This window comes from Rutidosis leptorrhynchoides, chromosome 8 (assembly GCF_046630445.1).
Source record: "Rutidosis leptorrhynchoides isolate AG116_Rl617_1_P2 chromosome 8, CSIRO_AGI_Rlap_v1, whole genome shotgun sequence".
In the NCBI taxonomy this organism is placed as follows: domain Eukaryota; kingdom Viridiplantae; phylum Streptophyta; class Magnoliopsida; order Asterales; family Asteraceae; genus Rutidosis; species Rutidosis leptorrhynchoides.
The window spans coordinates 305,667,020-305,681,908 of NC_092340.1; the positions used below are offsets into that span (position 1 = coordinate 305,667,020).

General features: G+C 32.4%; 2 protein-coding genes across 2 annotated transcripts; one reads left to right on the forward strand and one right to left on the reverse strand.

Moving 5' to 3' along the window:
* Positions 1 to 1,013: 1,013 nt before the first annotated feature.
* LOC139861683 (O-fucosyltransferase 20-like) lies at positions 1,014 to 4,684 on the forward strand. The gene is made up of 5 exons (XM_071850152.1): positions 1,014 to 1,648; positions 2,151 to 2,319; positions 2,586 to 2,675; positions 3,139 to 3,422; positions 3,981 to 4,684. The coding sequence occupies exons 1-5, from the start codon at positions 1,065 to 1,067 to the stop codon at positions 4,465 to 4,467; spliced, it is 1,614 nt and encodes a 537-aa protein (XP_071706253.1). The 5' UTR covers positions 1,014 to 1,064; the 3' UTR covers positions 4,468 to 4,684.
* A 1,335-nt stretch (positions 4,685 to 6,019) lies between these two features.
* LOC139861684 (S-adenosyl-L-methionine-dependent uroporphyrinogen III methyltransferase, chloroplastic-like) lies at positions 6,020 to 9,992 on the reverse strand. Its single transcript, XM_071850153.1, has 5 exons — positions 9,456 to 9,992; positions 8,435 to 8,512; positions 8,278 to 8,347; positions 7,524 to 7,801; positions 6,020 to 6,434 (listed from the first exon to the last, which is right to left on the reverse strand). Exons 1-5 carry the CDS (start codon positions 9,990 to 9,992, stop codon positions 6,282 to 6,284), a joined length of 1,116 nt encoding a protein of 371 aa, XP_071706254.1. The 3' UTR covers positions 6,020 to 6,281.
* Positions 9,993 to 14,889: the final 4,897 nt, after the last annotated feature.

Here is a 14,889-nt window from a genome sequence, read left to right on the forward strand (position 1 = left end):
AAGTGCTCATTAGTTTTTGAACCCGCAACCACTTACTAACAAAGCAACGCTCCTATCCACGCAACAAACCATTAACTTTTGTTAAATATTTAAAACTAATAGAATACATCATAAAAATTAGTATCTTTTTAAAAAAAATAAAAATTAAAACCAATCTCAAGGCTCAAACTAACAACCCCTATTTGTATAAGTGCGCACAAAACCATCCAGCCAGAAATGCATTTTTGTTACATACCACAACTATTACTATATATATTTATTTGAAAATGGGATTTTTTAAAGTCAAAATTGTTGGAGGCTAATTTTGACTGTTACTGTTCTTTTTTTTTTCTAATTAAATATATAGATAATATAACAAAGGTACATTATGGCTTGTTACAACGAGATCAAACTCTCAATTCTATTTAAGGACCAAAGGTTTATTACCTTTTTAATATGAAGAGCATAAGTGGATGCTTTCTAATCGAATCTTGCGAGGGACACTGCTTCATTTATTTCGTTCTTTGTTTCAACAACGCGATTCAAAACTTCATCACCATTTTTCACGCTCTAAAAATCAACAGAGCAATACTTCCATGATGTACTGATTTTTAAAAACGATAGGTTCGAAGTTATAAATAAATGGTAGTGATAAAATCACTTGTATAATTGATAAATCCATTAATATTATGTATTGAAAACTTGTATCGTATATACATTTTAAAAATGATTATCGATTATGAGTATATTTATTAAAATTAAAAGTGAAAATATAAGTTTCTAACCCCACATTAAAAGTTAAAAACTCAAAATAATTAAAATTAAATTTAAATAGCTCTCTACCTCCAACCCCACCCCAACTTCACACCTATATATATATACCTCTGACACAAAATTTAAAAGTTAGAAAACATTTCTCACTCATTCTTTCATTTCTATTATCCTATTATCCAATATCCAATTCTTTTTAAAAACATCATGAACATTTTAAGCAAGATCAAAATCTAGCCAAAAGTGTTGCCTTTGGCTCTTTTATTTCTCTTTGAGGGTTGGTTTCCTTTTGAGCTAAAATTTTTGATCTTTCAATGGCAATTTCAAAAAGTGTTAACTACAAGAAACACCATCATCAATGTTACATATCTGTACCTTCAGAGATCATTAACTCACTATCATCTAACTCACTTCAATCTCTTCTTTTATCACCCAAAAAAGCTTCCAAGACTGTAACTTTATCAAGATCAAAGTTCTTGAAAAACCCAAAAACATGGTTTTTGGTCCTTTTTTTATGTGGGTTTGTTTTTATGATGAAGATGTGGTATAATTTTGATCCTTTTACACCAAACCCATGTGGGATTACCCCTAAAAAGGACAGTTTTAGCTTAATCCCAAATGGGGCTTCAAATTCATTCAAGAATGTTGAAGACATGAATGAGTTTTGGAAACAGCCTGATGGGTATGGATATAAACCTTGTTTGGATTTCAGTAAAGAATATAAGAAATCAAGTGTTGAGATTTTAAAAGATAGAACAAAGTATTTGGTTGTAGTGGTTTCTGGTGGTATGAATCAACAAAGAAACCAAATTGTTGATGCTGTTGTTATTGCTAGAATACTTGGTGCTGCTCTTGTTTTACCAATTTTACAAGTGAATGTTATTTGGGGAGATGAAAGGTAATGTACTATTATTATCTATCTTTTATTTTGGTAATTTTAGTTAATACATTACCTTTTCAGTTTTCAGTTATGATGCAACCTTGATATAAATCTTTATGATGTCAAAAAGTTTTAAACTTCTGGAAAATTTATAAAAGCTTGAATCTTTTTACATTAATGACAAGATTACTCTCACATGGGGTATGGGTTGTTTATCTTTCACCTGGCTTTTTAGTGGATTAAATTAGTTCCCCTTCAAATTTATGTTGTCATACAATTCTTGAAATGCCCTGTTACAGAAACTAACTTTTTACAGCAAAATTTGCCTTTTGAAACACCCTTTTGTGTTAATGCCAAGATTGACCTTTTTAGTAAATGAGTTCACTTTCATATTCCAATTCTGATTAATCTTGAAACACCCTGCTGTTGATACCATATTGGTTTTTTGTTTTACTTAATCTTTTTATCCAAAAATGTTGCTATTTGAGAACATATTTTAATATGAAATAAATTTTTGCAGTGAGTTTTCTGACATATTTGATGTGGAACATTTCAAAGAAGCACTATCAGATGATGTTAGAATCATCTCATCGTTACCATCGAACCATTTGATGTCAAGACCAGTTGAAGAAAAACACACTCCCCTTCATGTTTCTCCTCAATGGATTCGTGCGCGGTATCTCAAAAGGGTACAAATGCATTATTAACTGTTTGAATCTTTAGTTCGGTTGATATGAGTGTTTACCGAGTAAAGTAGTCAACAATAATGATTCCAACGTTCGGATTTTAGCCAGAAAACATTGTTTACTTAGTCAAGTAGTTAACATTAATGATTTAAAGATTTGATTTTTAGCTAAAAAACATGATACTTTGTTGCAACTAGTCATCTATGAAGCCGTCTTTTAACTTGACAAAATGTCTTACGATTTGGGTTGTTTTTGTTTGTTTAATACAGATGAGACGAGAAGGCGTTTTGTTGTTACGAGGTTTAGACTCTAGGCTCTCCAAAGATCTTCCTTCTGATCTCCAAAAGCTGCGATGCAAGGTATCATCATGAAAAGTTTTATAACAACCAAATTAACATTTGCATAAAACCAAAAGCGCCATTAGTACCACAACGAGTAAAACAAACATGTGCTTCGCTGTGGGGTGGTTTCGGTCGGTGGTTTTGGCCAGTTAGTGATCGGTTAGTTGGACCTTTAATAAAAAGGAATGAAAAAGGAAGTGAAAGAAAGGTTGTAAAAAAAGGAAAAAGAAAGGAAAAAAAAAGCCAAATTACTAACTTACCCCCGAAGTTGGGGCTATTTATGGGGCTGACATTGTGATAGTGACAGCCTCATGGGAATTAGTATTATGTATAATGTATGTTTTTTTTTTCTGAAAAGCAATAGATATTCAATTCATTCAAGCACAAAAATAGACAGGGGCCATAATGTTAAGCCCCAATGCCACACAATACAAAGTCACGAATCACACACTTATAATGTATGTTTTTTAACTTGTTTTAGGTTGCGTTTCACGCATTGCGATTTGCACCACCAATTCGTGAACTAGGTGAAAAACTGACCGAAAGAATGAGAAGCAAAGGGCCTTATCTTGCTCTTCATCTTAGAATGGAGAAAGATGTATGGGTCAGAACGGGCTGTCTTCCTGGTTTAAGCTCGGACTATGATGACATCATCCAAAATGAAAGAAAAAGTCGGCCCGAGCTCTTAACTTCAAGATCAAACATGACGTATCATGACCGAAAACTAGCTGGTCTTTGCCCTTTAACTGCCTTGGAGGTCACCCGGTAAGCATCGTTTACCTAGGCCGCCTGCGTCGTAACATGTCCTGTTCGAATGAGTCTTTAATAGCATGTGACAAAATGGGTCGGGTAAGGTTGTGGTTAGCCATTCAGTAACAACATTTTTAAATTAAACCAATAATTGTAACAATAATCTGAACACTCTGGAAAACGGGTTGAAGTGGGTCGAGACCTGAATAGACTGGGTCGAAACGGGTCATGGGTCGAAGGGGTCAGATTGTTTAGATGGGTCAAACGGTTCGGGTCGAGACCCATTTCTTAAAGCTTCTTAACCTAGTAAAACCTCTAGATAACAATACTTTTAATATCTTGTACAGACTACAGACCCGTTAAGACCCAAAAAGGACCTGTTGGACCTTATATACATTTGTTAGGTTTCATATGGGTCTGAATTATAGGACCCATTCTTTAACTTTTTTATGGACCTATTTAGCTAAATACCTATCCCAATGGACCTAATTTTCAAACTATGGGTCTTAATTGCCGGGTATAATACTTATTCTTCACATCCCTAATTGTTACCGGTGATTTGGCTACTTATAGGCTCTTGAAAGCACTTGGAGTGCCGAGAAACGGGCGGATCTTCTGGGCGGGCGGAAACCCGTTTGGCGGTTCAAAAGTGTTATTACCACTCGTAAGCGAATTTCCTCATTTTTACAACAAAGAAGACCTTGGGTTACCTGGAGAACTCGAGCCATACGCAAAAAAAGCATCAATCATGGCCGCAATTGACTACATTGTGTCTGAAAACAGTGATGTGTTCATGGCATCACATGGTGGAAACATGGGACACGCGATCCAGGGTTATAGGGCGTATGCAGGTCATAGAAAGACCATTACGCCCAACAAACGACAGATAATGTCTTATTTTATGAACAATTCACTTCAGGAAACCGAGTTTAATAAGATCATACTTGGTTTGCATCGGGATTCAATGGGACAGCCGGAAATAAGAACTAGTAAAGCAGGACGCGACGTTACAAAGTTTCCAATCCCCGAGTGTATGAGAAATGATTCTGCTGCTTACTGAAAAACATTACGTAATTCTTATTCTTGTGACACGCGACGAGGGTATTTTGTGAAGAGGATTGGGAAGGGTATACATACTCTTCTTTTGATTCAGAGATATTCATTGTTTTGTTTATTATTATACAGATGTAGATGTAGATGTATAATGTATACTAGTAGATCAGTAAAGTGTAAATATATATTATAATTATAATTTCATATATAGAGAAAATGGTCATGTTACCCTCCTTTTGAAATATACTCCTTAGTTTGGTTTCTTGCTAATATTCATCAGTCTGATGGAAAAGGAAAACTCTACACTGTGGATGCGTTTGTTTACCTCTTAACTGAATGGTTCAGCACTGAATGCTGAACCACTTAGCATTTAGCGCGTTTGTTACCTCCGAATGACAGATGGTGCTGAATGTTTCAGAGCTAGAACTATCTCTTAACCATTAATCATCTAAGTTTTAAATTTTTATGTAATATGATCTTTAAATTATATCAAGGTGGTAATTTTACATCATTCAAATTATTCGTTCAAAATGATTATCAAACATGTTATTTTAATTTAGAAGCAACTTCATTCAGATTATAAACCATTCAATGCTATATCATTCAGTTTTATCAAACGCACCTTACAAAAGGATTTGTACGAAATGCAACATTATGCTCCTAAGATAACTATTTTACTCTCATTAATTAGAGGGAGGGTGATATATTAAATAGTTAGATAATCAAAATATTTTTATCCATTATAGTGCAATTTACCTTTAGATTTCATATTATTGTGCTTTTATTAACTGAAACTTGAAAAAAATCAGTGAAGACAAAAAGGTCATGGCCACAGTAGTCTGTCTGTCCCATTGGTTCATATTGATTATCAACCTTCTGGCTGTAGGAACCTGAGTGGCAGGTTAGGTCAGAATGGTCCAAAGACAGGTGAGCATAAGGCATAAACACATAAACCAAACTAACATGTGTTGCACAAATTATTTATGTCACTCTAGTGAACTTTTGGGTCCTCATGTATTAGCAAAAACATGAATTTTGGTTCCTCGTGTATCAGCGAAAACATGGAGACAACTAATACTTACAAACAGGGGCGGAGCCACCGTAGGACATGTAGGTCAAGTCGGATAAAATTGTTTTGATGTAGTTATATTTGAATTTAGTGTAACTAAATGTTAGGTTGCTAACTAGCCTCATCTATATTATTATTGAGCTTTTTGCCTCGGTCAAAAAATATTTCTGGGTCGTAACTCCTTACAAACAATCACTGTTCTAACAGAACCACCCATTGTCTAACAAATTTACAAATCATCTGCAGAATACATCATGCATTTATTCCACAGATCGATTCAGGGTAATTCTGGGTCATCACATATGAGCAACAAACAGCTTAAAACTATGCCAATTCTCGTTCTACGTATTCAACTAAAAGCGCGAATGTAAACAGATTAGAAGTAGCAAGAAATGTGCACTCACTTTTACAACCTCTTAGATTGTACGTAGTGTTTAAAACATTCTTGCAATGATACTCTAGTTATAGTTATCAAATATAAAGGAGTATAGACAATAAACAAGTAATTACCGGATAAACCAACCCGACCCGTATGAGTCAACGCAACAAATTTATTAACTTTGACACATTACACATCCTCTGTCACCCGCCAATTTTGGTTCCATTTTACTACAATCAGAACAATGAGGTAAAAATCAAAAAACCATTAACACCGTTGAATTTAAAAAACCTGAAAACTAGAAGGAATAAGTTTAGCTCAAAATTGTGTATTCTCGAATGTTAAAATCAAGCAACATTGCACAAACTTGGGTTCATATATGAGGGATTAGGCATGAAGTTTCATGGGAACAAGATTGTGGCCATAACGGTGAGAGAGCCACAACTTTTCCGATGAAAATCAGAGTTGGTGACACGAATTCTTCCGTCGTGATTTTATCAGGAAGATCCTTCAGCTCTGTCAATACCTGCATAAAATTAATGACGAGTATAACTTAAAAATGACAAAATGGGCAGGTTTATCGATAGTTCAAAACGAGTTGAGAGGTTTTAGGTATTAAGAATCGTTGTTGTAAAAGTCGGCCGAGTCGGCCAATGCACCAGTTTGGGGACAAGCCCGTGCCATCTCGTCCAAAAATGCCTAAAAAGACGGGTCAAAGTCGGATCAACTAGGGCTGAGTCGGGTCTAAGTCCGTCAAAGTCAGTAAAAGTTGGTCAAAACTTTAATATTTTTTAAAATTAGAATTTGTGCCCTATATTGTTATGTTTTTGAGTCAAAAGTTCAAACGAGAACCACAAAAAGGGCGAGAACTGCGAGAAGTTTTAATTTACAAAGTTTTTTCACATGTGAGTAAGTTAATTCAGCCATAAATGTTGATGGAGAGTAAGAATGAACATGATATACGAGTAGTTTAAAAAACTTATATTTTACCAATATAATTAAATATATAGTTTCTCGTTCACATGTGCATATTTGTTTGTGCACATGCGAACAGTTCATATAATTAACAATTTAACATGTAATTTGTTGTAATGAACATATGTTTGTTAACGATATGAGCATTAATTAACATTTGGATATAGTTTGTTGCATTTAAATGCATAAAAACTATAAAATTAAAAAGTTCTCGAAGGTCTCACCCTTTTTGTGGTTCTCGTTTGAACCTGCCCTGTTTGATATATTCATGTGTAATATATATTTTTAATTTATCTAAGAAAGTCAATATGAGATTTGCGTTGGTTTCTCCAACGAAAAACCAACGTCAATGTTGTTCAACGCCCGACTCATCCCCGTCTCATCCCCTACTCGGCCGAGTTGTCCCACCAAGGTCCCGACCGACTCGTCTCTGACTCCCGACTTTTACAACCTTGTTAAGAATACACATATATTTACCTAATTTGGACATTAAACATGCAGCAATAATCAAATCAACCTAAATTATAAACATATTGTTTGAAATTGTCAAGCTTTAGACACAATTACTTATTTTGGTCAAATGAGCCACTTGTATGAACCTCTCTCATATTAAAGTGTATATATAAGAAGATATGCTTACGATGCGTTGTTGTGGTGTGGTACCACGCTCAACTGCGGCTGCAGGTGTATCAGGTGGTAAACCATGTTGGATCAGCTTTAAAACGAGTGCAGGAAGAGTAGATAATCCCATGTAAACTACCAAAGTTGAATCAGGATCGGCTGCGTTTTCTGCCACAAAAAGAGGATCCGTTCCTCCTTTTCTCGAATGACCCGTTAGAAACCGAACACTGTTTGCTACCCCCCTGTGTGTCAACGGAACACCCAGTTCTGCTGCTATTCCAGATGCAGCAGTTATGCCTACAAAATAGATGTCAATGATTATAAGTACAATGTCAAATACGTCGTTCCATAAAATAATTAAAGACAATGTTTTTTTTCTAAACATATAAATGAGTTCATGTCACAATCAAGCAATCAATCATAAAATGTGGATTCATACAACCCCATAGTCAATAAAGGTCAAACAAGTATTTAGGTGAACAAAGTCAACTTGAGCATATTCAAGATGGTCTTCATCGTTGCCAATTTGCATCGTTAAAGATTAAACGGTTGTGAGCATATAATATAAAGGAAAAAGTACTAGAAACTTTAAGTATAAGAAGTCTAATCAAGATCATTAATTCATTATGATCTCACTTTGTTCAACAATGGATGGATTTTGTTGTTATTTTTGTGTCAACTAAAGATAATGCACGAACTATTCACTCTCAAAAGATTAACAAGGAAAAAAAATATTTTACAATTTAAACTTAAACTTTGTTTTAATCGTTTACCTGGAATAACCTTCACTTTAATGCCATGTTGTTGGAGATAATCCATCTCCTCACCACCTCTTCCAAACACCTACAAAACCAAAATCGCTTTAAAAAATTAGCGACCTTCGAAATGCCATATATATTTCTAAACACCAGCGGTTTACGTTAAGCTCACCAACGGATCACCACCCTTAAGCCTTACAACGTTTGCCCCAACTTCAGCAAAGCTCAAAAGTAATTCATGAATCTCCTCCTGCATATATAACCACATACTGTTAAATAATGTATAAAAAACAAGAATGCTTTAGCCAAATTGTGTTGTCGGTGTTAGTATACAAATAATACAATCACTAATACAATAGATGTTGAAAGATTTAATTTTTCCTGCGTCTGAATTCTGAAACCATCTGTTATGAGTTTCTTAGACTGCCATGCGCCTGACACGTGATCGATCATAACTGAAATAACTTCCTAACAGATTTAGTTTGATCCTAAGCTTTTAGTATAAATACTAGCTTAATGGAAGTAATAGGTTAGCTAATAAATTGTATGTGTTTAAACACAGCTTCCTCTCTCTTTAACTCTGTAATCTTTACTGTTCAGTAAAGTCAATTCTATCGAATTCAATTCCATTACTCATTCTTTTCATTGAGTTTTCAGATTGAATTTGTAGTTCTTCTCCGATTAGTGATTAATCCAGGAAGAACATATTACCATCATAAAACAAGAAAATATTTGCTACAACATGGTAAACCATCATCATATAGTATTGAGAGAGATATATTGTCATATATTCCATAACTATAGTCCATATTGACTTCTAATTGTCCCTTTAGTTACATTCCAACTACAAAACTGAATAATTGCATTAAAGAACAATATATAAGTTCCAAGACATAAATTGTTCAAAACAATGAAACTAACCTACTTCAATTAAAATTTTGAACTTGATAAGTAGCTAATTTTAATTGTAACACAAAATCCAATTCCAATTTTGCAACCAATAGTACAAAACTAAGCAAACCAACAGCCTACATGCATCTTTCAAGATTTCCATAACCAAAACTCCATTTTTTTCATAACCCAGAACCCAAAACTCAAATATCTTTCAAGTAAATTCATCATAATCAAAAATAGTACAGTATAGACTATAGAACAGCATTATGAAAATAAAGTATTCAAAAACAGAGACTAACCTGGGTTCTGCTATGGTACCCAGCAGTCTTGCCAACATAAAGTAGTCTAGCATCAGGATTCACCAGCTCCAACACATCATTAGACACCAACCTATCATACAACAACAGATCAGCTTTTTGAATCACCTTCAAAGCTTTCAATGTCAACAAATCCGGGTCACCCGGACCCGTACCCACCAAATATACATTCCCAACACCCCCTATTCCACTCTCACCATCCAGATTTTTCTCTCTTTTCTTCCTCAAAACCTGAAGCAAATTCTTTAATTCTGGCAGCTGAATCGCAATTTCATAATCTGAATCTTTATCAGATGGGTAGTTTTGATCTAGCTGATTCTTGAATACCCAGTTGTCCCTTTGGTATCTTTCAATTGAATGTTTTTCAGTAAAGGGTGAGTAAGAACAAGAACATGAAGAAGATGGTTTTGTGAAATTGATGAAAGTTGAGGGGTGTGATCTGAAAATTTGGGGTTTATTGAGCTGGGTTATTGTTGTTGTTTGTGAAGATGATGATGGGAGTTTAGTTATGAGAGCCATTGTGTTTGAGGGAAACGAAATGAAATGGAGTATGCATACACTGATTAATCATACATACAATATATATACACACACATAAACATATGTGTGTGTTGGGGTGTATATTTTGAATGTGTGATGCAAAAAGAGAAAGTGTGATTGAATTGAAATGGAATGGTAGTAGTGTTAAGCTCTTGAGAAAGACGAGAAGGCAAAGGGGAAAAAATAGCTTTTGGCAGTTCCAGATAGGCGGCTGTTAATTCACTAGTTTTTTTTCAAAGAAAAAAAAAAAACAGCCAAGCCTAAACATCAATGTTTTTCCGTCTCGGACTATTCGAGGTGTTGATACTTTTTTTTTTTTTTTTTTTTTTTTTTTTTTGTCGATATATATATATATATATATATATATATATATATATATATATATATATATATGAACAGATCTGATGATTTGATTGTGATTTGTGACCATACAAACAACCTAGGTCACAAACGTTGTCATGTAACAAGGGTTCCAAATTGAGAAATAAACTACATCATTGACAAAATTGAAGCCAAGTACAATCCATAACCGAACTGTCAAAGAACCAAACTGCAACAAACCCCGCAAGATCTAAACTTATCCATATATATAGCCCCCGAGCCCGACCAAGCCCGAGAAGCCCCTCCGGACCCACTGCTTCCACAATATGTCCCGAAAGCTAAACTCATCAAAGACCAACTCGTAAGCCCCCGCCACCGGGGAACCCAAGAACACCCTCCTTGAGGCCATCACCCAGAAGAAGTCACCCAAACAAACGGACCAAACCACCATATCGGGAGGTCGTAAAGTCCACGAGCAACAACCCCGAACACCTTTGATTTTCCGACGTCGACTAAGTCAATAGCCGTTGGCAATTTCATGACCCGTCCTAATCCATCTGGACGAATACATTACACTTGGTTACATCGCGAGGTACTTGACCTCTATATGATACATTTTTCAAACATTGCATTCGTTTTTAAAAGACAAACTTTCATTACATCGACAGTTGACGGCATGCATATCATTTCACAATATATCCAACTATAATTGACTTAGTAATAATCTTGATGAACTCGACGACTCGAATGCAACGTCTTTTGAAATATGTCATGAATGACTTCAAGTAATATCTCTAATATGAGCAAATGCACAGCGGAAGATTTCTTTAATACCTGAGAATAAACATGCTTTAAAGTGTCAACCAAAAGGTTGGTGAGTTCATTAGTTTATCATAATCGATCATTCCCATAATTTTAATAGACCACAAGATTTCATTTATTCAATAATCATACACTCGCAAGTGTTTAAAAATTCATTCGTATGGATTGAACATTTGGTAACCGACATTAACATAATGCATATAGAATATCCCCAAAACAGAAATCCATCTGTATAATATAAACTCGAAGTACTAAAGCATACCATTTTCCAGTATGGGGGGAGTTAGTGCCCATAGATCTACCTTTAGGATTCGCGTCAATTAGGGTGTCTGTTCCCTAATTCTTAGGCTACCAAGCTAAAAGGGTTGATATTCGATTCGATAATCCAACCATAGAATGTAGTTTCGATTACTTGTGTCTATTCCGTAAAACATTTATAAAAGCAGCGCATGTATTTTCAGTCCCAAAAATATATATTGCAAAAGCATTTAAAAAGTGAGCAAATGAAACTCACAATACTGTATTTTGTAGTCAAAAATACATATGACGGCATTGAACAACTGTAGGGTTGGCCTCGGATTCACGAACTTATATCAATTATATATATTAACACGTACATTCATAATCGAACACATTTATTTACTGGTAGTGATATAATGGTTACATTAATGGATTATATGTTGTATTAATAACTTAATTAACTATATTTATTTTATATACTTTAGATAAATAGTTAGTATTTATTATGAAAATATTAATGTTGTTATGTGATATATATTAAATATATTCTTATATAGTTATTTATTTGGTAAAATAATATCAATAGTAATAAATAACAATTTGTATCTTTAATAATAATACTATTGATACTACTAAAAATCTAAATGATAATTTTAATAATAATAATAATATAAATTTTGATAAAAATGATAAAAATAATAATAATAATAATAATAATAATAATAATAATAATAATAATAATAATAATAATAACTATAATAACTTATAAAAATAATATTTTTTTCCCTAATAATGATAATAATAATGATATTAATACTAATAATACTTATTTTAATAATAATATGATATTAATGATAATAATACTTATAATAACTAAAGCTAATACTTATTAATTATATACTTATTAATGATAATAATATTAATCATATAACAACAATAATAACAATAAATATAATAATAATAATAATAATAATAATAATAATAATAATAATAATAATAATAATAATAATAATAATAATAATAATAATAATAATAATAATAATAATAATAATAGTAGTAGAAATAATAAAATAGCTACCTCATTGTAACAAGCCTTAAAAATAAACGCCTCTGCCAGGGTTTGAACCCGCATGATTATTTATTTAATATCTCAGCCTATTTCATCTTCATCAAACACTTATCATTTCATTTATCATCCCATCATCACCATCCCATAATGATCATTATCATCATAACCCTAACATCGACATGAATCATAATCATCATCGTACACATCCCATCGTGCCATCATCGTATCAAACCATCATCATATTCATTATTAACACTTAACATCATCTTCTTATTGCATCATCATCATCTAAACCATTAATCATAATACTATATTATCATAACAACTAAATCATCTAAACATTATCATCATCATACGGTAATCATCATCATTAATATAACTATGATCATAGTCATTCGTTACTAATAAAACTGTACCCTCATCATATTATTACCCTTAACAGTCCATAAGTCCAGGTTCATCTTGGCCCAACAGAAAAGAAATACGGTCCAATACACTTACAGGATCACGGTCCAAGTATTTAAATTGCTTAAGCCCACTTGTGTGATTATTTTAAATGGTCTGATTTTAGAACAAAAAGGAATGAAAGAAAAGTAAACGCAGTTATAGTAACAACCTGCAATTGGGTTTGGTTTGGTTTCCTTGGAACGAAATTAAGAGCAGCAAAAGTAGCAGAGCTGGATAGAAGCAACACTATCAATCGATCTAAAAGCCGTTGTTAATTGAAACAGAAAAATAGAAATAGCAGGTACTCAGTTCCTTTTTCATCTTCTCATATCCATAGTTATAGTTTCAGGTTTGTATTGTTTTGTTGTGTTGGTTTTCGAGTAAAGATATATATAAAAATCGTTGATGACAAGAGGTGGTTGTTGAACAGCTGCAAACAAACAGAGCAGCAGCAGGAACGAACAAAGTAGAAACAGAAGGTGAACTGCAGTTGTAGCAGCGTATGATGTATAATCAAAACAGAAAACTAATAATGTAGATGTGTTCTAATTAATTTCGTGAAACTATCTACCAATTTTGAAAGGCTGAATCGAAGGATTGATAATGAATTTCGGAGTCAAAGCTTCAAAATAAAAAAAGTCAAACGTCGGTTCAAGAATCAAATTCGTAATTAATTCGAGGTTTCTGATGAAATTGATGATTGAGGATGGTTCTATGGAAGATTTAACAAGTACTTCATGAAGAAATTGAACAATAAAACTAACCAGATTGCAAAATCATATTTTATCTTCATCTTTCCAAATTCGCCACTGTATGAAGATGTGTTCCGTGATTTTATTGAAATAATGGATCGAAATCATTCATCAGTGTTATAAATCGTTTTCTAGGGTCATGTCTGATTTGTATTCTAATGATAATTGGGAACACGGATGGGAGAAAGAACAGAAAAAGGGAAGAAAAAGAATAGAAGATGATAGAGATAGAAAAACTGATTTCACAAGTTTTATTATATCTGTAATTTATTTATATATAGCTATATTTATAAAGTATATAATCAATATTAATAATAAATCTATATAAGTAACTATAATAATTCTAATTAATAAAAATTATATTAATAATACTTATTATTAATTATAGAAATAGAAATACTAATAATAATAATAATAATAATAATAGAAATACTTATAATAATAATAAAAGTAAATATAATAACAATATAATGATATTAATAATAACAATATTGAATAAAAAAAATGATAGTAATAATATTAACAATAATAATATTAATATAATAATTTATACATATCTGATTTCATATTTATATCATACTATTATTAATACTGATATTAATATTAATATATTTATTTTAATAATAATACTAAAAGTAATAATATTAAAATAACTATATTTTAACTTGTACTTAATATTATACATTATTATTTATGTTATATTTACTAATTATATAATATATTCATTTTATTAGTAACTTAATTATTTTATATATACCTTAAATTTTCAATTCAATTAGAATGATTTGTTTGTATTATATTAATTTAAATTAATATATACACTTATAATTATATTTACATCTATACACATTTATTTACAACAACTGTTCGTGAATCGTCGGGCATAGCCAAAGGTTAACTGAATCCATGTAAATAGTTCACAAATTTTTGAGATTCAACATTACAGACTTGCTTATTGTGTCGAAATCATATTCAGATTAAGTTTAAATTTGGTCGAAAATTTTCGGGTCGTCACAGTACCTACCCGTTAAAGAAATTTCGTCCCGAAATTTGATTGAGATGGTCATTGCTAACAATAAAAATATTTTCATGACGAATATGAGTTGTTAAATAAGGTTTTATCACCATAGAGTAATATGGATAAAACAATTAGATTACTCAAAAAGTACGATTGAAGCTATCACAAAAGATTGAAATGAGTAAAGGTAGATTCGTTTTAACTTTT

What these genes read in the sequence shown, in the direction of transcription:
- LOC139861683 (XM_071850152.1), top strand. Translation starts at nt 1,065, where the DNA reads ATGGCAATTTCAAAAAGTGTTAACTACAAGAAACACCATCATCAATGT. An exon ending in GTGCGCGGTATCTCAAAAGG is followed by an intron (nt 2,320 to 2,585) that starts GTACAAATGCAT and finishes TGTTTAATACAG; the next exon opens with ATGAGACGAGAAGGCGTTTT. An exon ending in TCCAAAAGCTGCGATGCAAG is followed by an intron (nt 2,676 to 3,138) that starts GTATCATCATGA and finishes AACTTGTTTTAG; the next exon opens with GTTGCGTTTCACGCATTGCG.
- LOC139861684 (XM_071850153.1), bottom strand. Translation starts at nt 9,992, where the DNA reads ATGGCTCTCATAACTAAACTCCCATCATCATCTTCACAAACAACAACA. An exon ending in GGTACCATAGCAGAACCCAG is followed by an intron (nt 8,513 to 9,455) that starts GTTAGTCTCTGT and finishes TTATATATGCAG; the next exon opens with GAGGAGATTCATGAATTACT. An exon ending in TTAAGGGTGGTGATCCGTTG is followed by an intron (nt 8,348 to 8,434) that starts GTGAGCTTAACG and finishes TTGGTTTTGTAG; the next exon opens with GTGTTTGGAAGAGGTGGTGA.